Genomic DNA, 26,951 nt, shown 5'->3' on the forward strand with positions numbered 1-26,951 from the left:
GGGCATGGTAGATGTGGTAGAAGTGATTCATTGGTGTAGTCTAAGAGTCCAGTGTTTGGTGTTAGACCTGGAGTTGAATCTTGACTGCCATACTGATTATATGATCTTGTATGAATGATTTAATCTGTTCATATATACTTATTTGTAAAATTATGAATAGTCCCTATTAATATTGGGTTATCTTGTTTAAATGAGATCTTAGTAACATTGTGGAAACCAGTACCTGTTATATGGGATCTACTTGTGGTTTCTTTTATGTTTCATGTGGTGCACTGAATCTCAACTTGGGGTTCTCAGACCCATGTAGAGGGAACCAAGGGGGGAAAAAGACTCAGTATTTATCATAAGGAGAGTCCAAAATCCATATGCTTACCTAGCAGAGTCTATAGATGGAATAAGTTATATATCTTGCATATATACAAGTTATAATTTGAAAAAATATGAGGTACTACTGGGATTACATGATATGAAACTATTTTATAGTTTTACTAAACACATAGCATTGTTTCTTCAATAAACGGATTATAAAATTATGATAACTGGAGTATGCATTTTATAGGGCTATAGCAATTTAAAGGATTAGCCCATTTAGTACCTGGAGTGCGTTTTAATTAAATTTTAACTGTGTCGATGATAATGATGACATGTAGGTGTGTGGTCTTTGAAACTTTTCAATTTTAAAAAGGAATCATTAGAGACTTCTGTTTCTGGTCAAACAGCAACCTAGATGACTTAAAAATCCTTCTGCTAGGGACTGGGGTTGTGGCTCAGTGGTAAAGTGCTTGCCTAGCATGTGTGAGGCACTGGGTTTGATCCTTAGCACCACATAAAAATAAATAAAAATATAAAAATATTGTGTCCATCCACAACTAAAAAAATATTTTAAGAAATCTTTCTGATAGAAAACACCTAGAATTTTGGATGGAATTGAACAAATATCCCTCAGGCACATTGCAGAGCTCACAAGAAAGTAAGATAAACACCAGGGGCTAAAATGGAAAGCTGAAATAGGGAACTGCAAACCAGAATGGTGGGATCGTAAGTGGTGCTGCAGTGGGTTGCTGGGCACAGTGCCAGGGAAGTCGAGGTGTTGGATGGCCGACCAGGGGCAGGAGCTGAGGCTTGGGCACAGGACAGAGGTGCTTGGCACTGAGACTCACAGAGTTAGAACCTACAAAAGACTGCATCTTAGGAAAAGGTATATTAGAGAAAAAAATCCATCTGTTTATAGAGGGAGTTCCTCAGTTTGAATCCTGAGAAGTTTATGGGAGAAAAATCTCTCTCCTTAATGATTTATAATCTTGTGTCTGTCCTCCAGTAGGTTTGCTATTTGGATTTATACTACTTGGATTGCTCAGGAACCTCCCTAAGCCTGCGATTCTTTAGTGGAGATATTTATATTGAATGGTTAAAAATAATCAAATTGTGTATATTCCAGGAATGCAAGGGTGACTTAACATGAGAAAATCTATAATGCAATATATCACATTACCAGATTAAAGGAAAGAAATATGATCACGTCACTAGGTGAAGAGGTGCAACTTCACTTGACAAAAGTAATTTTGAAAAAGGACTCTGAGCAGTTTGGAATAGAAGAAGGCTTTCCTATCCAATAAGGAGTGTCAGCCACAGACCTCAGTGAATGTTGTGCCTATGGTAAAAGACTAAAGGCAGTACCTTCTTTCTGACATAACCACATTAGGATATCTGTCATTTTTCTGTTCAACACGTCCTGGAAATTTTAGATGAATAAAAAAGAAAACAGAAAAAAAATACAGAGACTGTAAGGGAAGTATTAATTTTGTTTTTTTCCCCACAGTTACATACAATGCATTGAAGCCTATTTAAATGTCCTTCATCAGATAAGGGAATCAATTGTGGCATACTCTTCACAGTAACCAGTTCATTGGAACTGTAGGAATGAATGAGCTTGAACTAGAGTCAGCTTGGCATCATTGTGGTCCCCCTCTATAGTAACCTTTGAATTATGGGGTCGGGGGAAGCCTGAACTGTATTCCCAGCCTATCATTTCCATGTGGTTCTAGGTGGTTGGTCTTCCAATGAAGGCACTTGCATAAATTTGTAAGCAGAAGAGAAGAGTTCTCATTGTGCATTGGCAGATGGGAGATGTAAATTTACCAGCCACACCCAGCAAGCTCTTGGAATTTACTTGCTTCAGTGTAGTAGATGCTTGAGGTTGTTGTCAGCCATCTCCTACAGTCAAATTCACAGAGGCTTCTGAGGAACCCTTGAGGATTGCCATGAGGTCAGAATTGTCACTGGTAGGACGGGGGAGATAGCTCAGTTGGTAGAGTGCTTGCCTCCTAAGCACAAGGCCCTGGGTTCAATCCCCAGCACTGAAAAAAAAAAAAAAAAAAAGAATTGTCACTGGCATCTTTCTTGATCTTTCATCTCCCATGCCTTCCAATGGTGATGGAGTTAAATCCCTTTCTGTGAATTAAATCCCTTTCTGCTTAAAATACCTAGAGTGGTTGTTTGTTCATAACCAAACTGCCTGACCCACTGAGTTACACACACTGATTTGAGTAACTTTCAAGAACATATGGTTGAGCAAAAAGAGCAGTCTTCAGAATTTCATAAGGGAGAATTAAAAATTATGCACAGTGATATTGCATATTGTTAAGGACATAAACACATGAAGAAAGTTTAAAATTATGCATGAAGAATGGTAAAACCAAATTCACGGACAATGGCTACCTCTAGGGGCAGAAAAGAGGAATGGCATTGTGGACAGTTACACAGGGGGTTTCTATTTTATGCATGTATTTTTATGCTTTGTTTTCTTAAAAAATTCTGTAAAAAATGTGGAGAATTTGAAAACTCAGACAAAGTAGCTGTTCTTTATATTATTCTCTATATTTGTTTCTCTGTGAGAATAATTACATTTAAAAGGTATTTACTTTTAGACAATCATGGGTTAGATTTTGGGTTTGAGGGACTCTTACGTCTGAACTTCTAGTTCTGAGATTCTGAGATTTACAAAAACAATAATTTTTCAAAGAAAGTATGTGAAAGCAACAAAAATATGTGAGCTCTATCTTAAAATTTACCTGTATATTTTTGTACAGGTTTCAAAAACAACAAATCAGATTGAAAACAATAAATGAAGTTGTACATATTTGTGAAAAGTTTAATTTATGCTTGGAAAAATGATGAGAAATATATTTTTTTATTTTCATCTTCATTGGTACTACTTGACATTCAGTCCAAGATAAAGACATAAGGGATACAGCATTGTTGATGATAGACTAAGTTCTGTTAAATAAACTTCTATTGTTTGTTTTAGATTATTGTTAAAGAGTTTAGAAATTTTTCATATGATTTTTACTGATGTTTTCTTTTTCTTTTTTGTTTATAAAATTATTTTAGAAAAGTCCTGAGGAACAGTTGTTTTTTGCTTACGAACTTCTTGACAAAGTAATTGGTGCAATGAATTCTAATTGTGTTCTATCTACATTGCCAAGTGGATCACCAGTAATTGACCACTGCTATGTCAAGGTAGGAATGGAAAAATCTTATATTGGATTGAAGTTTTACTTAAGTTGGAAGAGGGCTGGCCTTACAAGTAGGTAAATAAGCATGTGGTAGCTTTCTGCTAATGGGACAGAAATATATACCTCTCTTCTCAGAAGAAATCAAGGAGAGCAAATCTTTGGATAAATCAATGAAGAGGACCTTGATGAATTCTAGGAGTATATTTAATGGCATGTAAGCCAATTGCAGAGGGTTAAGAAGTGAGCAGAATTTGATGGCAATGAGTAATGCAATAACTTGAGTGATAATAGGATATGGCTATTTTTAGGATGTTTTGGTAACTGTATTTCTTTTTATTTCTACTTCAACTTTATTGGACCAAAGTGTTCCCTTGACGTTGACGGAAACACTTATAAACCAGTTACAGCCAATAGTTTTCTAATGGATTTGCATCTTAAACTAATTCAAGCGCAGCACCGGATAGCCATTGTGCTTCTCGACAAATTGCAAGGTAGTAGTCATCAAAATAGACCGATACTGCATCAGTTTTAAGCGAAGTTCAATTATAGAGTCAGTTAAATGTGTAACTCTGTTCTTGTTTTCCAGATGAATTTGATTATATTTTCTTATTTATGTCATTTATATCAGTACTTTCCATTGCTTTATACTTTATCAAATCAGTTAACTTCTTAAAAAACTCTGATTATACTTGCTAGAGTTGTAGGAAATTATTAGCATTTTGTTAATTCAGTCAAGAAAACATTTATTTAGTGCCTACCAAGATCTGTTTTTTCATCCTTTAATTTTTTCTTCCCTTTACATCTTATTTTAAACATTTGTGTGGTTTTAAAAACTGTTTCCCATATGACCTGCTGGGTATGAAGAGACTCAAATAATGGTTAAATATCTCTATGTCATCATAAATAAATTGAAAACTTGATCATGTTTGTCGAATACATAAGTGAGTTTACATAACACTGGGCAGGAGATATAGCTCACTTGGTGGAGTGCTTGCCTCACATGCACAAGGACCTAGGTTCAATCCCCAGCATCAGAAACACACACACACACACACAAACAACAACAACAAAACAATAACCTTGAACATTCTTCAGGCTGAGAAAATTTAGTTCAGAAAAAATTTTTACTTAAAAATTTTTATTAAAGAAATTTTTTATTAAAAAAATTAATAAAAATTTAATTTTTATTAAAAAAATTTTTAGTTGTAGATGGACATGATATCTTTATTTTATTGATTTATTTTTATGTGGTGTTGAGGATCAAACCCAGTGCCTCATGTGTGCTAGGCAAGTGTTCTACCATTGAGCCACTACCCAGCCCAAGTTCAGAAATATATTTTAAAATGTGACTAAAATCATTGTGTCAACCAAAAAATAGAAGACAGGAAGTAATTAAAATCAGAGCTGAAATCAATGAAATAGAAACAAGAGAAACAATTAAAAAAATAGACAAAACAAAAAGTTGGTTCTTTGAAAACGTAAACAAAATTGATAAACTCCAGCCACAATAATGAGAAAACTCAAATTACTAGAATTAGTGATGAAAAAGGAAAGATCACAACAGATACCATTGAAATACATAACACAATTAGAAGCTACTTTGAAAATCTATACTCCAACAAAATAGAAAATATTGAAGACATTGACAATTTTTTAGAGACATATGATCCTCCCAAACTGAATCAGGAAGACGTACACAATTTAAACAGATAATTTCAAGCACCAAAATAAAAGAAGCCATCAAAAGTCTACCAACCAAGAAAAGCCAAATTCTATAAGACCTTTAAAGAAGAACTGATACCAATACTCCTCAAAGTATTCCAGGAAATAGAAAAGGAGGGAACCCTTCCAAATTCATTCTATGAGGCTAGTATCACTCTGATACCAAAACCAGACAAAGACACATCAAGGAAAGAAAACTTTAGAACAATATCCCTGATGAACATGGATGCAAACATCCTTAACAAAATTCTGGCAAATCACATACAAAAATATATTAAAAAGATAGTGCGCCGAGATCAAGTGGGGTTTATCCCAAGGATGCAAGGTTGGTTCAACATCCAGCAATCAATAAATGTAATTCATCACATCAATAGACTTAAAGTTAAGAATCACGTGATTATTTCAATAGATGCTGAGAAAACGTTTGATAAAATACAGCACCCCTTCATGCTTAAAACACTAGAAAAAGTAGGAATAGTAGGAACATACCTCAACATTATAAAGATTATGCTAAGCCCATGGACAATATCATTCTTTTTTTCTTTTTTTTTTTTTATTGTAAACAAATGGGATACATGTTGTTTCTCTGTTTGTACATGGCGTAGAGGCATTCCATTTGTGTAATCATAAATTTACATAGAGTAATGTTGTTTGATTCATTCTGTTATTTTTTCCCTTCCCCCCACCCCTCCCACCCCTCTTTACCCTCTATACAGTACTTCCTTCCTCCATACTTGCCACCCTCCCTAACCCTAACTCTAACCCTAACACTAACCCTTCCCTCCCCCCCATTATGTGTCATCCTCCACTTATTAGCGATATCATTCGTCCTTTGGCTTTTTGAGATTGGCTTATCTCACTTAGCATGATATTCTCCAATTTCATCCATTTGCCTGCAAATGCCATAATTTTATCATTCTTTATGGCTGAGTAATATTCCATTGTATATATATACCACAGTTTCTTTATCCACTCATCATTTGAAGGGCATCTAGGTTGGTTCCACAGTCTGGCTATTGTGAATTGAGCAGCTATGAACATTGATGTGGCTGTATCTCTGTAGTATGCTGATTTTAAGTCCTTTGGGTATAGGCCAAGGAGTGGGATAGCTGGGTCAAATGGAGGGTCCATTCCAAGTTTTCTAAGGAATCTCCACACTGCTTTCCAGAGTGGCTGCACTAATTTGCAGCCCCACCAGCAATGTATGAGTGTACCTTTCTCCCCACATCCTCGCCAACACCTGTTGTTACTCGTATTCTTGATAATCGCCATTCTAATTGGGGTGAGATGGAATCTTAGGGTGGTTTTGATTTGCATTTCTCTTATTACTAGAGATGTTGAACATTTTTCCATATGTTTGTTGATTGCTTGTAGATCTTCTTCTGTGAAGTGTCTATTCATTTCCTTAGCCCATTTGTCGACTGGATTATTTGAATTCTTGGAGTAGAGTTTTTTGAGTTCTTTATAGATTCTGGAGATTAGTGCTCTATCTGAAGTATGATTGGCAAAGATATTCTCCCACTCTGTAGGCTCTTTCTTCGCATTGCTGATAGTTTCCTTTGCTGAGAGAAAACTTTTTAGTTTGAATCTATCCCAGTGGTTGATTCTAGCTTTTATTTCTTGTGCTATGGGAGTCCTGTTAAGGAAATCTGATCCTAGACCAACAAGGTGAAGATTTGGACCTACTTTTTCTTCTATGATCTGCAGGGTCTCTGGTCTGATTCCGAGGTCCTTAATCCATTTTGAGTTTAGTTTCATGCATGGTGAGAGATATGGGTTTAGTTTCATTCTGTTGCATATGGATTTCCAATTCTCCCAGCACCATTTGTTGAAGAGGCTATCTTTTCTCCATTGCATATTTTTGGCCCCTTTGTCTAGTATGAGAAAATTGTATTTATTTGGGTTTGTGTCCATGTCCTCTATTCTGTACCATTGATCTACCTTTCTATTTTGGTACCAATATCATGCCGTTTTTGTTACTATTGCTTTGTAGTAGAGTTGAAGATCTGGTATTGCAATACCCCCTGTTTCACTCTTCCTGCTAAGGATTGCTTTAGCTATTCTGGGTTTCTTATTCTTCCAGATGAATTTCATAATTGCTTGCTCTATTTCTGTAAGGTATGTCATTGGGATTTTAATTGGAATTGCATTGAATTTGTATAGCACTTTAGGTAGTATGGCCATTTTGACAATATTAATTCTTCCTATCCAAGAACATGGAAGATCTTTCCATCTTCTAAGGTGTTCTTTAATTTCTTTCTTTAGTGTTGTATAGTTCTCATTGTAGAGGTCTTTCACCTCTTTTGTGAGATTGATTCCCAAGTATTTTATATTTTTCGAGGCTATTGTGAATGGGGTAGTTTTCCTAATTTCTCTTTCTGAAGATTCATCACTTATGTATAGAAATGCATTGGATTTATGGGCATTGATCTTGTAACCTGCTACTTTACTGAATTCACTTATGAGTTCTAAGAGTTTTCTGGTGGAATTTCCAGGTTCCTCTAAATATATAATCATGTCATCAGCGAACAGGGATAGTTTGAGTTCTTCTTTCCCAATTCGTATCCCTTTAATTTCTTTGGTTTGTCTAATTGCTCTGGCCAGAGTCTCAAGAACGATGTTGAATAGAAGTGGTGAAAGAGGGCATCCCTGCCTTGTTCCAGTTTTTAGGGGGAATGCTTTCAGTTTTTCACCATTTAGAATGATATTAGCCATGGGCTTAGCATAGATGGCCTTTACAATGTTAAGGAATGTTCCCACTATCCCTATTTTTTCTAGTGTTTTGAGCATGAAGGGGTGCTGTATTTTATCAAATGCTTTTTCTGCATCTATTGAAATAATCATGTGATTCTTGACTTTAAGTCTATTAATATGGTGAATTACGTTTATTGATTTCCTGATGTTGAACCAACCTTGCATCCCTGGGATGAAACCCACTTGGTCATGGTGCACTATCTTTTTAATATGTTTTTGTATGCGATTTGCTAAAATTTTGTTGAGAATTTTTGCGTCGATGTTCATTAAGGATATTGGTCTGAAATTTTCTTTCCTTGATGAGTCTCTGTCTGGTTTAGGTATCAGTGTGATATTGGCTTCATAGAATGAGTTTGGGAGGGTTCCCTCCTCTTCTATTTTATGGAATACTTTGAGAAGTATTGGAATGAGCTCTTCTTTAAAGGTTTTGTAGAACTCAGCTGAGAACCCATCTGGTCCCGGACTTTTCTTTGTGGGTAGGTTTTTGATGACTTCTTCTATTTCAGTACTTGAAATTGGTCTATTTAAATTGTTTATGTCCTCCTCGTTCAGTTTAGGCAATTCATATGTCTCTAGAAACCTGTTGATGTCTTCGAAATTTTCTATTTTGTTGGAGTATAGATTTTCAAAATAGCTTCTAATTATGTTTTGTATTTCAATCCTGTCTGTTGTGATATTTCCTTGTTCATTCCGAATTTTAGTGATTTGGGTTTTCTCGCGTCTTCTCCTTGTTAGTGTGGCTAAAGGTTTATCAATTTTGTTTATTTTTTCGAAGAATCAACTATTTATTTTGTCAATTTTTTGTATTGTTTCTTTTGTTTCAATTTCATTGATTTCAGCTCTGAGTTTAACTATTTCCTGTCTTCTACTACTTTTGGTGCTGTTCTGTTCTTCTTTTTCTAGGGCTTTGAGCTGTAGTGTTAGGTCGTTTATTTGTTGAGTTTTACTTCTTTTATTAAATGCGCTCCATGAAATAAATTTCCCTCTAAGTACTGCTTTCATAGTGTCCCAGAGATTTTGATATGATGTTTCTTTGTTCTCATTTACCTCTAAGAATTTTTTAATTTCCTTCCTAATATCTTCTGTTATCCATTCATCATATAATAGCATATTGTTTAATCTCCAGATGTTGGAATAGTTTCTGTGTTTTACTCTTTCATTTATTTCTAACTTCAATCCATTATGATCTGATAGAATACATGCTAGTGTCTCTATCTTCTTGTATTTGCTAACATTAGCTTTGTGGCATAATATATGGTCTATTTTAGAGAAGGATCCATGTGCTGCTGAGAAGAAAGTGTATTCGCTCTTGGTTGGATGGTATATTCTATAAATGTCCGTTAAGTCTAAATTATTGATTGTGTTATTGAGATCTATGGTTTCTTTGTTCAATTTTTGTCTGGAAGATCTGTCCAGTAGTGAGAGAGGCGTGTTAAAATCACCTAGTATTATTGTGTTATGGTCTATTTGGTTTCTGAAATTGAGAAGGATTTGTTTGACATACATGGATGAGCCACTGTTTGGGGCATAGATGTTTATGATTGTTATATCTTGCTGATTTATGCTTCCCTTAAGCAGTATGAAATGACCTTCTTTATCCCTTCTGACTAACTTTGACTTGAAGTCCACATTATCTGAAATGAGGATGGATACTCCAGCTTTTTTGCTGAGTCCATGTGCATGGTATGTTTTTCCCCATCCTTTCACCTTTAGTCTATGGGTATCTTTTTCTATGAGGTGAGTCTCTTGCAGGCAACATATTGTTGGATCTTTCTTTTTAATCCAATCTGCCAGTCTATGTCTTTTGATTGATGAATTCAGGCCATTAACATTCAGGGTTATTATAGAGATATGATTTGGTTTCCCGGTCATTTGGTTCATTTTTAAAATTTTATTTATCTATTTGTTTGACACAACTTGTTTCCTCCTTTATTTGACAATTCCTTTAGGATAATTCCTCCCTTTGCTGATTTGCTTCTTTGTTTTTCATCTCTTCCTCATGGAATATTTTGCTGAGAATGTTCTGTAATGCTGGCTTTCTTTTTGTAAATTCTTTTAGCTTTTGTTTATCATGGAAGGATTTTATTTCATCGTCAAATTTGAAGGTAAGTTTTGCTGGGTATAAGATTCTTGGTTGGCATCCATTTTCTTTCAGGGCTTGAAAAATGTTGTTCCAGGCCCTTCTAGCTTTTAGGGTCTGGATTGAAAAATCTGCTGATATCCGTATTGGTTTCCCCCTGAATGTAATTTGGTTCTTTTCTCTCACGTCCTTTAAAATTCTGTCTTTATTTTGTATGTTAGGTATTTTCATTATAATGTGCCTTGGTGTGGGGTCTGTTTTAATTTTGTGTATTTGGAGTCCTATAAGCCTCTTGAACTTCATTTTCCATTTCATTCTTCAGATTTGGGAAATTTTCTGATAATATTTCATTGAATAAATTGTTCATTCCTTTGGCTTGTTTCTCTAGGCCTTCCTCAATCCCAATAATTCTTAAATTTGGCCTTTTCATGATATCCCATAGTTCTTGTATATTCTGTTCATCATTTCTTACCATCTTCTCTGTTTGTTCAACTTTGCTTTCAAGGTTAAATATTTTGTCTTCAATGTCTGAGGTTCTGTCTTCCAGGTGTTCTATCCTACTGGATATGCTTTCTATGGAGTTCTTAATTTGGTTTATTGTTTCCTTCATGTCAAGGATTTCTGTTTGTTTTTTTTTCAATATCTCTAACTCTTTATTGAAATGATCTTTTGCTTCCTGTATTTGCTCTTTTAATTGTCGATTGGTGCGATCATTCAATGCTTGCATTTGCTCTTTCATCTCATCGTTTGCTTCTCTGATCATTTTAATTATGTACATTCTGAACTCCTTTTCTGTCATTTCTTCTGCCATGCTGTCATTGGGTTTTATTGATGTAACATCTAGATTTGTTTGGGGCATTTTCTTTCTTTGTTTTCTCATATCGTTCAGGTATCAGTGGACCGCTGAGATATTGCAGATTTCCTCTATTGACTAACAATGTCCCTGAAGATTTCTATATATATCCCCCCTTAGCCTTCAGTAGGCTGAAGTCTTAGAGGAAGTTGATAATGTGGTGCAACACAAGGAAGCTGCCTCTCTACGAGTGGTGGCCTTCAGGTGGGGTATAATCCCTGCTAGTGGGCAGAGGTGCCTCCACTTGTTAACCAATGGTCATCCAAAGGGGACCTAGGCTGCGGGCTGAGGCAAGGCCTGTTTGGGCCTGAGTCTCTGGTTTTACCGTCCTTGTGGGGAAATCTCACCCGGCAGGGAAGACTCACCCGGTGGGGAGGTCTCGCTGGTCAGTTCCCTCCTAGAGGTTCCCCTCAATTTACAGCTACCGCCTGGGCTGGGCTGCCTTCCTCTGCAAAGCTCCCAGGGGCCCGGCCCTACCTCCTGGGCCTGGGAGCCTCACCCTTCACAGATGAATCTCCTTAGGCTGCCCCTCCTCTGAGAATCTGCCCGCAGGTCTGGAACCTTGGCTCCGCCCTAAGCCTGCCTCTGTGCGGCTCTTCCACCCAGAAGCCTCCTAGATCCTGGGACCCTGCTCTGCACCTAATCGCCTGGCTATGCGGCCCCCCCTCTGAGCAGCCACCTGGGGCCCCGTACAATTGCTCTGAGTCCCAGAGACCCGCCACACGCCTCTTCCTCCAGACAGCCGCCCAGTATTCCGGTGCGGTCACTAGGAGTCCAAGAAACTCACTGCGTGCCTCCTCCTCCCACCAACCACCCGTAGCCCAGGGCAATCAATCACTCCAAGTCGAAGTGACCCTCCCCATTCCTCCTCCTTCTCCAGATAACCCCCCGGGTGTTCAGGAGTGGTCGCTCTGAGTGGCTCTGAATCCACGTGACCCGCTGCACGGGTCCTCTGGGCAACCGCCCGGAGCTCTGGTGCGGCCACTCAAGACCAAGCGACCCACCACGCTTCTCCTCCAGGCAGCCCCCCTGTGTTCAGGAGCTGTCACTTTAAGTCCAAACAACTCACCACTCGCCTTCTCCTCTGAGCAGCCGCCTGAAGCGCTAATGCAGTCAGTGCGAGTCCAAACGACCCGCCGCGCTCCTCCTCCTCCTCGTCCTACTCCTCCGGGCAGGCCCCGGTGTTCCGAAGTGGTCTGAGTCCAAAGAGCTCGCCACGCAGCCCTTCCTCTGGCAACTGCCTGTAGCTCTGGTGTAGTCACTCCGAATCCAAGCGGCCATGCTCCTCCTCCTCTTCGTCCTCAGGGCAGGCCCTGGTGTTCTGAGTCCACACAGCTCTCCTTGCCACTCCTCCCCTGGGCAGCTGCCAGAGCCCCAGTGGTGGCTCCGAGTCCCAGTGATGTGCTGAGCGGCCTCCTTTACGGTGCTCTCAGTTGTCCGAGTTCACTGCTCCAGTGGGGGGAGGGGCGTCTCGCCGGCAGCTCTACTTCACAAAGTTCCCTGTGTTCCGGGACCACCGTCCCATCTGGGACGCCTTCCCAATGGGTGAGAGTCACCCGGCTGCTTTGAGTTGGTCCCAAGTGTCTCAATATCTCCTCTTTTGAATCCTGAGTCCTGCAGCAACATGAAATGCAGCCACCCTCTAGGCTGCCATCTTGAAACCTCCGACAATATCATTCTTAATGGAGAAAAACTAGAAGCATCCCCTCTAAAAACTGGAACAAGACAGGGATGCCCTCTTTCATCACTTCTATTCAACATTGTCCTTATAATACTTGCCAGAGCAATTAGACAGACCAAAGAAATTAAAGGGATACAAATAGGAAAAGAAGAACTCAAGTTGTCACTATTTGCTGATGACCTGATCCCATATTTAGAAGATCCAAAAACTCCTCTAGAAAACTTCTAGCACTAATAAATGAATTCAGCAAAGTAGCAGGATATAAAATCAATATGCATAAATCTAATGCATTTCTATTCACAAGTGATGAATTCTCTGAAAGAGAAATTAGGAAAACCACTCCATTCACAGTAGCCAAAAAAAAAAAAAAATACTTGGGAATCAATCTAACAAAAGAGGTGAAAGACCTCTACAATGAAAATTACAGAACATTAAAGAAAGAAATTGAAGAAAACCCTCGAAGATGGAAAGATCTCCCATTTTCTTGGATAGGCAGAATTAATATTGTCAAAATGGTCATTCTACCAAAGGCACTATACAGATTCAATGTAATTTCAATTAAAATCCCAATGACATTCCTCATAGAAATAGAGAAATCAATCATGAACTTCATCTGGAAGAACAAGAGACCTCAAATAGCCAAAACAATCCTAAGTAGAAAAAGCAAAATGGGAGGTATCACAATACCAGACATTAAACTATACTACAGAGCAATAGTAACAAAAACAGCATGGTATTGGCACCAAAATAGACATGCAGACCAATGGTACAGAATAGAAGACACAGAGACAAAACCACATAAATACAGTCACCTCATACTAGACAAAGGAACCAAAAACATACAATGGAGAAAAGATAGCCTGTTCAACAAATGGTGCTGGCAAAACTGGAAATCCATATGCAGTGAAATGAAATTAAGCCTTTATCTCTCACCCTGCACAAAACTCAACTCAAAATGGATCAAGGACATAGGAGTTAGATCAGAGACTCTGCACCTAATAGAAGACAAATTAGGCTCAAATCTTCAGCATCTTGGATTAGGATCAGACTTCCTCAACAAGACTCCCAAAGCACAAGAAATCAAAGCAAGAATCAATAATTGGGATGGACTTAAACTAAAAAGCTTTTTCTCAGCAAAGAATACAATGAAGAATGTGAAGAGAGAGCCTACAGAGTGGGAGAAAATCTTTTTTACATGCATTTCAGATAGAGCACTTATCTCCAAAATTTATAAAGAACTTACAAAACTTTACACCAAAAATACAAAGAACCCAGTCAATAAATGGGCCAAGGAACTGGACAGACACTTTACAGAAGAAGACATACAGGCAATTAATAAATATATGAAAAAGTGTTCAACATCTCTAGTAATTAAAAAAAATGCAAATTAAAACAACTCTAAGATTTCATCTTACTCCGATTAGAATGGCTATTATCAAGAACACAAACAATAATAGATGTTGGCGTGGATGTGGGGAAAAAGACACACTTTTGCATTGCTGGTGGAGTTGCAAAGTGGTGAAGCCACTCTGGAAAGCAGTGTGGAGAATCCTCCGAAAACTTGGAACGGATCCACCTTTTGACCCAGTTATCCCACTCCTCGGTTTATACCAAAGGACTTAAAATCAGCATACTACAGTAACACAGCCACATCAATGTTTATAGCAGCTCAGTTCACAATAGCTAGATTGTGGAACCAACTGGATGTCCTTCAACAGATGAATGGATAAAGAAACTGTGGTTTATATACACAATGGAATATTATTCAGCTATAAAGAAGAATAATATCATGGCATTTGCAAATAAATGGATGGAATTTGGGGGTGGGGTGTGGGGAGGGAGAGAAGAAAGGGGGAACTTTAGATTATGTAGAAGGAAATGAGAGGGAGTGGGTATGAAAATGGTGGAATGAGACAGACATCATTACCCTATGTACATGTATGATTACATGAATGGTATGAATCTACATTGTGTACAACCATGAAAACGAAACTATGTACCCCCATTTGTGTACACTGAATCAAACTGCAGTCTGTAAAAAAATTAAAAGATAAATAAAAAAATCATTGTGTCAGGTTTCCTTTAAGAAACTAGCCACTGTTCTCATTTAGTAGCTGCATTATCTTTGTTAGTGCAAAAATTGGGTTTTATTTACTCATGGAGTTATAACTATAAACAGTTTATTCTCTGTCATCATAAGTCTTTGAAAGCCAAATCATTTTTTAAAACAATCAGAGACCACTTAAAGATATTGATGGTAGAGCTGAGTTAAATTATAAATGGAAATACTTATTCTTCCTTTGCAATATCTCAGGGTCGTCTTGAATTTTCCTCTGCTTTGTTGAACTACCACCCTAGCAAGATTATCACTTTGTTTCTCTTGTCTTTCTTCACTTGAGCGTGCTACTGCCAGATTAATGTTCCCTAAATTCTGTTTATGTCATTCTGATTCAAGAACTTCACAGTGGTTCCCTGTTGGTGACCGTGGTATTAAATATGACTCATCTGTGTCTGGCATTCAGTTTTTTTGAAATCCCATCCTTCTTATCTCCAATGATTATAATCAGGAGAGCTTAATTAGCATTTACAGAACCCTAGGTACTGAGAGAATGATGCATTACTTTCTGTTTTGCATTTCTGTCCCCATGTGAGTAAGTTCCCTTACCTTTTTCCATTAAAGAAACCTTATATCCTTTAATGCTGTCTTTTGCCATTTTTTCATCAATCACTACCCCATCGTGATGTGTATGAATTAGCACAAATAACTAAAACTCTATAAAAGGGAGTAATTATAAATTCACCATAGACACCCACAAATACCTTCCAAGGACAGAAACAAAATATTGCCAGGTCTCTTGAGAACAGGATATGAAAATCAAGAACCAGTCCAGCAGTTTCCATCTCCCTGGAACTGCATAGCTTCATCCTTTGTTCCCTCATCTGGTTTCCTTTCTTTTCTGGACCACCATGATGGTCAGTACTGACCATCAGAATTAACAAACAGGCAACCAATTGCATTTCAGTTGAGCAGGCTCTGATCTTCATGGGTACCCAGAGTTCTTACAGGGGCCAAGATGAAACAGTTTTTCTAAAAGGCTGATTGGTATCGTAACTTGCCTTCTATACTTTATGAAAAAGGCAAATGAACAAAAGTTCACTTTCTCCATGATTTAATTTAAGATGAAGTTAAAAAAAAAATCAAATACTTTTACGATTTGGAAATTCTATGTCTTGGGGTATACCGTGACAAATAAAAGATGATTTGCAATAAACTACATCATAGTAAGTTCATTTAAATTTTTATCTATTAATAAAAAAGATATAATAGAGGAAGCAATAATTTTATTTTCTGCTAAAATGAGTGATTTATTTCTCTTTCTTAAAAATAATTTGTTGCTCTTATATTCTATTATGAACTATATGTGGTCCATTCTGAACAGGGGGACTCTTTAATGTTTTATTTCATATCTTGGACACAAATCTGATTGTAATGAGAGTCTTCTTCAGTTTTGCAGGCTCCAACTGCTAGCAAAAACATTTCTGCCAAAGATTCAGAAAAGTTAAAACAATCTAGAAGTGATGGTTGTTTTACAGGTAATTAGGATTTGGATAACCTGTTTTTCCAAAAGAATTTGAATAATAGTTTTCATCTTTCCCTTTGGTAAAATGTTTGTTTTTGCAGAATTAAGTGTAATGAATAAAATAAAGAAGAACAAACTATCCAAAGCGATTTACTTCATGCAGAAAGCTCTTGTATTATTTGAGAAAGATGCAGACTGTATGACTTCACAGAACTTTTTGATGGTAATAATATTTCATTTCTGTTTTTACTACTGATGTACAATTTATGCTAAAATGAGTGATTTATTTCTCTTTCTTAAAAATAATTTGTTGCTCTTATATTCCATTATGAACTATATGTGGTCCATTCTGAACAGGGGGACTGTTCTATTCCTCTAGTCCTGTGCTTTCTTGAAAAAAGAGAGTTTCTCTCTGTAGGAAAAACCTGTGTGGGAAGCCAAATAAAATCAGAAGGAGTCACAGTGAGGGAAATTACAATGTTGGTATGACACTGTGCCAGCCTTGTGCATTTCTTACCTTGGAAATAAAATGCTTAAAGTCCTTTGGCTAAAGTACCTTCTCTCTTGGATACTGATTATTTATGTTTCAAGCCTCTCATTTAAAAATTTTTTTAGATATACATGACAATAGAATGGATTCTCTAATTTCTTATTAACAATGGGGTTTTTTGTTTGTTTAGTTTTTGGGGGATGCTGGCAATTGACAGGGCCTTGTGCATACTAAGCATGTAATTTACCACTAAGTTGTCTGTCTGGCCCTTTTTGATACCTTTAATTGGGTTTCACTCTGGCCTGGAAATTGTTCTGTCTTCTTACAGATTCATTATATGTTGATATTAGTTTAATTTCCTGATGACAATCACATTTCAAGTTATGAGATCTTCTTTACTTTTGCCTCTATATATGACCTGTAAAAGTTTGATTGTGCTGGCTGTGTTGCTTAGCTTTTTCATTGCTGTGACATAATGCCTGAGATAAACAACCTGAAAGGAAGAAAACTTTATTTTGGTTCGTGGTGTCAGAGGTTTCAGTCCTTGGTCATTTGGCCCTGTTGCATTTGGGCCTGTGGTGAGGCAGTGCAACATGGTGGAGGTGTATGGCAGAAGAAACCTGTTCACCTCATGGTGGCTGGGAAGCAAGAGAGAGGAGGGGCCCGGATCCCTTCAAGGGCAATGCCTGACTTCCCCTTACCAAACCCCATCTACTAAAGGTTCCACCACCTCCCGGTAGCACCATAAGCTGGGGACCAAGTCTTTAACATGTGAACCTTTGGGGGATATTTAAAACCCAAAGTATAGTATTGGCTAAGTGAAGGTCACATGAAGACAGAGAGTAATGCTGCAAATAACTTGATCATAAGGAAAGGAAAGAAGTAGGTCAAAGCTAGGAGGAGGATACAGAGTTGTGGGGTTTAAGAGAAAAAATTAGTATATTACTATGCTAATGATGAAAAGAACAAAGAGAGAAATTGAAGATTTGAGAGGTTAACATGTGAAGTGAATGTATGAGGTGAAGTCCTACAGAAGAAGTAAAAGGATGAGATTGAAAGCGCAGATAAAGGGAACCATTTTCAGCTGAGGGTGGGCTGCAGGGCAAACCCCTCATGCTTTCATAGAGCAGGGAAGGAGCAACTGACATATGGTAGGCATGAGGCAAGGGGTTGAGTTGATGCTTTCTTACCTCAATAATTTGATGAAGTAGGAGGCATAGGTATCTGTCAGAAATGGTGGTGGGGGAGCAGTTGGAATACGGAGGGGGAAGATGATTGGAGAGTGGGGAAAAATAGATGAGCTCCCTCCAAGAAAAAGGACTGGCCAGCATCATGAAGTTCTAGTGGAGGTTGGAGAACAAGAGCCGCATCCTCACAGTGATGTGGCATTATTCTAATGCAATACTCTGGGTAGAACTGAAGCAGAATGTTTGTGACAGCAGAGACTTCTGTAGGATTTTTTTTTTTTAATAAAGGTAGGGATTAAATTGTCATGGTATGAAAAAGAAATGAGTGCAGATTGAATGGGGAAGAAAGTATAACACCATCAGAGTGGCTGTGGACATATCAAAAGACTGAACATCTCTGTGAGAACAAATCAGGGGCCAGAAAGGAGGGAGTGAAAGAGTGGGAAGGATAAGTGCTTGAGGTTAACAAGTAGAATATTGGAATTTAAGATTTCTGTATGTAATACTTTCTGATCAACTGTCCATCAATTTATGCATCCAGTAAATAATTTTGAGTGCCTGTGATTTATTCAGCAAATATTTATTGAAAGTTCACTACGTGTCTGGTATTAGGGGAGTGCAGGGGATAAAAACAAACAAAAAATCATTTACTTATTCAACAAATATTGATGGACTGTCTTCTCTTTGTGGTCCTGCCTTTCTGGTCCCTGCCTGCTCTTTGTGGTCCTTGAAATTTATTCATAGATAAATCTAGTCTGTGGAAACATAGACAAGTAAATAGATAATTATGGGCCCTTTTTGTAGGTGCTTTAATTGCAAGAGTGCTAGGAGAATTCAGGGGAGTGCCTAACTCAACAGTGGGGGGTGATGAAGGAAACCTCCAGAGAGAGCTCACATGAAGTTCAAGTGAAAGACTGGTGACCCGAAGTGACTATTGAAAGACACACAGAATACAATTGAGGACTGAAAGAATACCAAATATCCAGAGAAAGAGGAGGACAAAGGGCAGAAAGGATATTCCAGGCAGAGAGAAAAGTATGTCCAAAGGTCCCAAAGGTACCAAGGGCTTAGGGCACTTTCATCCTGCGGGTCCTTCAGTGTAGCTGCTTAGCTGCAACAGGGGTAGAGAAGGGTGGAGAGAAATATATGAGACCAGAGAGAAAGTAGAGGTGAGTCTTAATAAGTCTTTTACATCAGGCTTTGGATGGTCAGATGCTGCCATTGTTTAAGGTGGGGAAGTCTGTCCTGACAGTATTAGGGAAGAGCTTCTTTAAATTTGAATTTCCAGCATGCAAAAAGATGGAGTTTTATGGCAGTGTTGGGTAGTCTGAAGTGTCAAGGCTAAGAGGACTCTGATCTTTGAAGACTTCTGGGGTGTGTTCCCAGCAATGTTTTTCAGCAGGTGCCTCTCTGGACACATGCTTGGGGGAGTGATACTTCAGTGCTATTTCTATGGAAAATAAACCTTCTCTTTCTTTTAGAAATTCTTCCAGGACCAATCCTGTGGGCTCTTGGATCCTGAAGGGAGTAAAACCTCTGGGATTTTCCCCTTGATTGTATCATGACTCAGTTTTGTTTTTATACTGCCGTAGTATGTTCCTTTCTCCCACTGAGTCTGGGGGAGTCCTGGAAAGATGGGAAATCTCAAGTTTCTAGTGCATATCTTTTCCTTCTGCTTCTTAAATGAAACTAGTTTAACTTAAGAAAAATTGTGAGTATTGTGTCTTATTAGGATAGACTCATGAGATGTGTTTAGAGGTTCTGCTTTTTATGAGGGATCCTCTGCAAGGATTTTCACCCAGTAGGAACATGCCGAATATTTATTTTGAAGTCCCGTAATCGTCTGTAGCCACCTCTGCTCCTCAGTGGTAGTTTTTATCCAAGTGTTAAGGCTTAATGATCAGTCCTCAGGGTACTCTCCTAAACAATGATGCTATGGCTCAAATAATTGCCAAACTTTCTTTCTTTAAAGAAGACAAATAAACTTCTTTCCCTTGGCAACCATTTTCTGCTGGGTATATTACAGAATGTTTTGCATTATCATGCTCTTGTAATAAAATTGTCCCCAAATCAGTAATTGATGTGTCACCTGATACCATAAAAAGGCATGAAAAGCTTGGGACTCTTCTGGACTCTTAAATAATTCATACCTTGTCTTAGTTTTCAAAACTTTTCTGTCCTTGTGGGTCCAGATAATCTCATCAGGTGTCTGTTTTATTTCAAATCAATTAAAAGTGGACCAACTTTTTACCATGAACGAGGGACAAATCTTTGGTAATAAACTGTTAACCTTCCAAATGAAATGACTGGCTTTTTTCTTGATATGAAGGTTTATTTTTCCTGTTTTTCTGTCTTAGTGGTTTGATGTCTAGAAGTCCATTTTGTCTTTTAATGCATTTTATACAGTCTGTTTACATAAAAGGACTGCACCAATCCTGGATACCCTTGGCCTTCTACTTGATCCTGTTGTTGTGCCTAGTCCACTCCAGAGTCCACCAGTGGGCTTTCAGCATCTTTACAGAAGAAATTTCTCAATGGAAAGAGAAAGAAATGTCCCTCAATTCAAGTGCTAAGGGTTTGCAGGCAGCATTTCATACTGTTGTTTTCTGTATTGCATCCATTTACTCTTTCAAATATTACCTTTTGAGGAATGTCTGTAATCAGGAACCCTAGTCCTCAAGAGGAAGACCAGTGATGCTAGTGAAGCAGGTTGATTGACCCCTCCTTGGAGTCTAGATCTTCAGTACGGGGATGAAAAGACTAAAACTTTAGTCTACGCACCCCAGTAGAAAATGATTACCAAGGAAAAGAAGCTTATTTGTCTTGTTTAGGGAAGGAAACTTTGTCAAGTCATTCCTTCTGGTATCCCTGTCCTGATCATACGATAACCATGTTCTATAGGTCCTCGACCAGTCAGGGATACTTTGGTCCAGACCTGGTTCTCAATTGTTTCTGCTACAAAAAACAAAACAAACAAACAAACAAACAAACAAACAAACAAAAAACCCCTCCACAAAAACCCAATTGTTGCATCCAGTTTTCTCCTGAAGCTATTTGTTGGAATCTAAATGAATCTGCAGTTGAGATGATTTTAACAGTTCCAGATTCTGGTAATACTACCGGTAATAGCAAAGGAGTATTATGCTTTAGCAGATTATTTTTTTGTAATTGATACAAAATACGATTGTGTAGTCCCATTTTGGAAACTGAACTAATGGTGAAGCTCAGAGTCAGTCAAAATTCTAATAACTTCTGGACTTAATATTTTCCAAATTTACTTGTTGGTATCCCTTAAATATCACTCTATTGACTATCCTAACAGTAATTGGATTTAATTGTTTTTTTTCTATTTTGTGGCATTTAAGTCAATTCTATTTGCTTCTTTTTTAAAAGGGGGGAAGGAGGAGTGTGTGTGTATATATATATATGATATATGTGTATATATATATGTATATGATTTCATATATCTTCTCACTTCTTAATTATTCCATGCTGAACTCTTCCTTATAAAGGAGCCAGCCATTTCTTATTGTGACCCCTCCCCTCCTATTGGGTCATATTTTGACCCCCAGGTTTCATACTACTGACAGAATATTTTAGCATATTTATGTATTAGCATATTTACATATTATTTAGCATATTATGCATTTTTGTTTTCCTTTCAAGTGTTTTAAAGGTTCTTCATGGAAAACTTCATCTAGGTTGCCTTTCCATATGTTTTTTTTTTTTTTTTTTTAACTTAGCTTTGTATTGAGACAAGATAGCACAGGGGTTAGGTTTAGGAATATAAAGGTCTTGGATTAGAGTTCTGCTTCAGCTGCGGATTAGCTGTGTGACCTAAGTCAAGTTATTTATACTCTGTGAGTTTTAATTTCTTCATCTGTAAAGTGGGATTCTTGGGAAGTTTCAATGAAATGATGTATTTAAATGCTTAGCTTTTGGTACAGAGTTGGTTGTCAATAAAAGTTAGCCTTTATTATTATTACTACTTTCACTTTAAGCACTCTGAAACATTCTTTTTGAACTATTTTCTGTTGCTTCAGATATTTCTCTTTATAAAACTACACATTTCTTTCTTTATTTTCTCTTAGATTTATCTTATGAATTGCCTATTTTAATCTCAGCAATATTCCCAGGGTTCTTGGGCATGACTTAATCTACTTTTCTTCTTCTGCCATGCACATCATCATGTTGAGAACCCACACTATACCTCAGGGAGGTCTGCTCAATAGGTAGTAAATGGGGCACTTTATCATTCCAGTCCTGTGATAGCTGTTTACATATGTCTTAATCATGCCCTCAAGATTGCATTACATCTTTCCATTAGTGTTTTGCTGCACTGTGGGTGTCAAGCTTGTGTCAAATGTATTTAACGTCAACCTGTCTTCATCAGCACTGGGTAGCTTGTGAAGAGAGGCAGGTCTTGTTTTCTCTAATGGAAGTTGTAGGCAGAGAAATTTAATCCAGATAAAGATGCTCTGGACCTGACTTGTTTTGCAGCACACTGTGGCACATAGCACCACTGAAAAAACAGTCAGAGCTTATTCCCCTTGTGAATTGGCATAAAAGTCCCTTCCTATTGAGGTTCCGTGGATGAACCTTTCTCTTGGATAGATAAAGGATTGTTTCTTCTTTCAAGGTTAGTGAGCCCTTGTAATTTCCCAATTCTGTGCTAGACAAGGGGAGGAAGTGAGGTTTTAGTTTTTTTCCATTGTGTGATAAGTCATATAAGTCATAGAAATCTACTTGATTTCTGATTAGGGAATGTTATTTAGATTTTTCCATTAAAATACTTTAGTTGTTGCAAATAACATTCATATTCTTATTGATGACACTGTCTCAAAATTGAGGGTAACTGGTTTCATGGGAATTGTTTTTTTTCTTGATTCCCACTCCCCATGCTATTTACTTGTTTCTAGTTAAAGAATCCCCTTAAGAAACCCTCAATCACTTTCTTATACATGAAACCTAATTGATAGATCAGTGTTTTGACTCAGTTTGAATTCTAATTTTTATCTGGCATTAGGGTTGGTCTTGAGTTCTATTATAGAATTTAATTTCCCAAAACCAAGGACTGTGTTTTCAACTTTTATTTCATGACCTTTTATTAAAAATTCAATACTTTTGCTAACCTGTTTCAAATTGGGCCATGGAATCTGAGTTGGAGGCCTAAGGTTAAAATTGATCAAGACTCAATCAGAACATTTAAATCATGCTAGTTTAAATACATTATAAAAAAGATCTTCTGTTTCCTCTTCCATCATAATTTAATATGTTTTTCATTCATAACACATCAGTTGAACCCAAAGAAGTAAATAAAGCACTGTCTCTTCCACTAAGACACTTGTTGTTTAGAGGCTGTGGATAGTCATGCACACAAGTAACATATTGTAAATATCTGCTAAAATAAAGACAGTGAAGAGCTTGGACTACCTAAGTGCATGGTGCTATCTTAGAGGTGTCAGATGATGCTCAGGTGGGTCTTGAAGCAGAGAAGTTGTAAGATCCTCTAGGAAGAGGGAATTTCTTGGGCATTGACTCAGAGGCATGAAAAAGCATAGTGTTCTCGGGATGAGTGAAGTCTTTTCTTTCGTAACTTCAGATGTTAGGTTGGATACAGAGATCAGTATGAGAGAGGGAAAGTATAGAAAAGAAGATAAGGCTAGAAAATAAATATGGTCATGACTGGAATGAAAGGCCAATAGAAAGGGTTGAGGAGTCATTGAAGGGCAAGAAGAGCAGGGGACTAGAGATGGAGAGAAGGGTAGATCTGCTCATTTAAATCAGTGGTTCCCAGTCCTTGCTATCCTTCAGATGTAGCGACGTATCCTTGGCATTTGTTAATAAGACAAATGGTCCAGTCCTACCCTGGGGATTCTAATTTTGGGTTGGGAACAAACCACCTTAAAATTTTAAATAAACTCCAGAAGTGATACTGATCAATAACCAGTCTGAGAAATGTCTGTGTGATAGCCCATGACAGAGAGCAGGCAGGTTTTAATCCTTTCTGGGCTCACAGGCATAGAGAGAAGGTGCTAGAGTCTAGCTGGAAGATGATCAAGTCCAGTTGGTTTACTGGAGCAGGAGCTACCTCACACAATTTTGGGATTACATGTGGGCAGCCCAGGGCAGGTGGCTAGTAAATTGAGATGGGGTCGAAGACAGGGTGCGCTAATATCAGGGCATGTGGGCCAGCACTGCAGGTTTAGTTTATAGGCTCCAAACATAATTCAGAGGAAGGATGTGTCTCCAGATTTTCAAGGTATTAGTCTCCTTCCCTATTGTTGCATAATTTTTCCTTAACCTGATTTTACCTGTTCTGATGTAATCTGAAGATCTTTATAACCTGTGATGCAAATGAAGATATATTAACAAAATGCTCAAAATAGAATATCTTTTGTTTCCCTTTGGTTCAACTTTGAAGCACACTCAAATCCTATTTCTAGTCTCAACCTTTCTTTTGAGTTTGAGGTCCAGATTTCCAAATGGAAAATTTTAGCTCTACATGTCTCCTGTAGGGAAAGCAGCACAGGTTTTTTATCAGAGTGAATATACTTGAAATTTGATAGACATATTGCCCTCTCATTTCCAGGTTCTTTTCTTTTGTGTTTGTTAAATTAGATACAATTTCCAGAATAAAATGGAATAGTTGCCTTTTGTCTCCTTCTGGATTTTATTAGTAATTCTTTTAGTGCTTCACTATTAGCACTAAGAGTGCTATATTTGGACTTTTATGATATTTTGGCATTAACTACAGGTAATATTTTAATGATGCTAGAGAAAGAACTTTCCTAGTTTATCAAATTTATAGAAAATCAGTAATTATTGTTAAAAATGTTCAAGTATGGGGGCTGGGGAGATAGCTCAGTCGGTAGAGTGCTTGCCTTGCAAGCACAAGGCCCTGGGTTCAATCCCTAGCACCCCCCCAAAAAAAATGTTCAAGTATCTTAGAAAAGTGAAAACTAGTGGAGCAAGCTTACCTAGGACTATCAAGACTAAAATATTATTCATTATAAATTATTTTAACTATTAGTTGAGCAGTTCTGATATGCTAATATTATTAGGAAATTTAATTATCATTGCTGAATTTATTTAGCCTTACTTTTGAAATATTATTTAGAGCTTATTTTATGTTCTCTTTGTTTTATATGTTATCTCTTTGTATAACCTTTGAAAAAAAGCAATTGCTTTTCTTTCAAGTTAACAGAATAAGTATTTTTGTCTATTTTTTTCATTTTTCTGACATCTCAGAAACTCTTAATGTTCATGTCACAAACTTCATTTCTCAATAATTTCATACCTGAAAGTCATACTTCAAGGTGCACTAATCAATATAAATGTATATGATTGTGCTATGAACTTCTTAAGGATAATGAAATATGATGGTGATATTCAGAGTTTAGTTTTAAAATAGAATGACTCATATTAACATATGATAATACATTAGACATATAAATATGCTATTGGTGATCATGTTTAACCTTATTTAGTATCCATTTTCTAATGCTGCATAATTATATATAGGTATATAAAATGATTGCATATAGAAAGATAATGTTTAACATAATCTGTCTTCTGCAAATATAAAGGAGGTTCAACCTATTGAAATGTGTTTTTCTGTTTCCACACTTCATTATAGGAAGCATATTCCTTAATTGTGAAAGTTGAAGCAGAACAAAATGCCCTATATTCATATCAGAAATATTTGGAAAGCTCAAAAAGAAAGAAGAACAGAATTCCTCCTCCACCTCTGCTGCTATCCCGAACTCATTGTTCTGTGACACTGAAACCTACTCCATTTATTTCCGATGTTAAGGTATGGTGCCCATTATGATCTCTGCCTCATGCAAAGCAACATAAATACTTTTATGATTATAATAATTCATACTTTTATTGCTTTTAGGACCCAATTAGTCTTACTTATAGGCACTAAACTCTGGATTAGTATGTCTTATCTATAGTATTTTTATGAAATTTCCCCTTTATTCCATTTATGCCATTGGTGATCATGCTTAGTCTTATTTAGTAGCCATTTTCTAATTCTGCAAAAATCATTCAATGATTGAGATATATATGCTTCCAAGGCTCATGTGTTCTATATAGCCATGCTGTCTCCAAACATATGGTAAGGAGAAACAATAAAGAAGGAATTCCCTCTAGGTATCTTTGTCACCGTGACACAGTTGTATGCTGACACCCTAGTGTGCTCAAGATGAAGTCCTTTCTTGAAGTGGAATCAGACATTTGAAGTAGAAGTGAAGTTATTTTCAGAGCCAGTAGTGGAGATGAGGCAGCAGAGTGCAGAAATTTCGAGATGGCGAATCTGTCCAAAGTTTTTCCAAGTAAATGTGAATTCATTTAATGTAAATAAGTGATAATTTCAACCATGTTTTATGATTTATGATTTCTAAATCACAAATCTTCCTGTATTTTTTAGTATGATCCTTTTCTCCCATCCTGGATGCCTTGGAACTTGGCCTAACTATAACTAAAATTTGAAATTTAGTTTTCTAATAAGAATTTGGTTCCACTTAATTTATATTTAAATTTTGCATTTTCTTCTTTTGGATGATCAACATGTTCTTTGATAATGTATACAAAAACAGAGCTTTATCTGATTCTTGTTACCATGTTTTGCATGCAAAAACTTTGAAGTTAAGTAGATTTAGATTTAAAATTCTGGCTTCCTTCCTTACTAGCAATATAACTTTAGGGAGGTGAAGTACATTTTCTGAAGATTTTTTTTTTTTTTGTTTGTAAAGTGTTTTCCATGAAAATAAAATGAGATTATGTAAAATGTTCTTGTCATATCACCTGATATCTCCTCACTACTTTTGTTAAACATATGTAATAAAGTTTATCAAAATAGTTAGTGGAGTTGTTAGACTGATTACACTAGTTTGTGGTAATCTTCATGACATGCTCTTCAAGAAGCATTGTTGATGCTATGCATTTGTCTAAAATCTATCAAGCTCTGTGTGAGGTAATTGAAGTATAAAGTTAAACATAGATGAAGTGCTATTCTGTTCTTAAGAAACTAGTGGGAGATAATAGTATTTTTGGATTGTGGGACTAAAAGTAGCACTCA

At 37.1% G+C, this 26,951-nt stretch overlaps 1 protein-coding gene across 1 annotated transcript in view; it reads left to right on the forward strand.

Moving 5' to 3' along the window:
• Positions 1–26,951, forward strand: part of CFAP54 (cilia and flagella associated protein 54) — a gene marked incomplete at its 5' end in the record, with an annotated part of 326,512 nt that overhangs the window by 61,631 nt on the left and 237,930 nt on the right. The window contains 5 exon segments of the mRNA XM_079142877.1: positions 3,391–3,519; positions 3,880–4,006; positions 16,113–16,199; positions 16,288–16,409; positions 25,503–25,679. Of these exon segments, the coding sequence (XP_078999003.1) occupies positions 3,391–3,519; positions 3,880–4,006; positions 16,113–16,199; positions 16,288–16,409; positions 25,503–25,679 (642 nt within the window).

The sequence above is a fragment of the Sciurus vulgaris genome (assembly GCF_902686455.1).
Source record: "Sciurus vulgaris genome assembly, chromosome: 5".
NCBI lineage: Eukaryota > Metazoa > Chordata > Mammalia > Rodentia > Sciuridae > Sciurus > Sciurus vulgaris.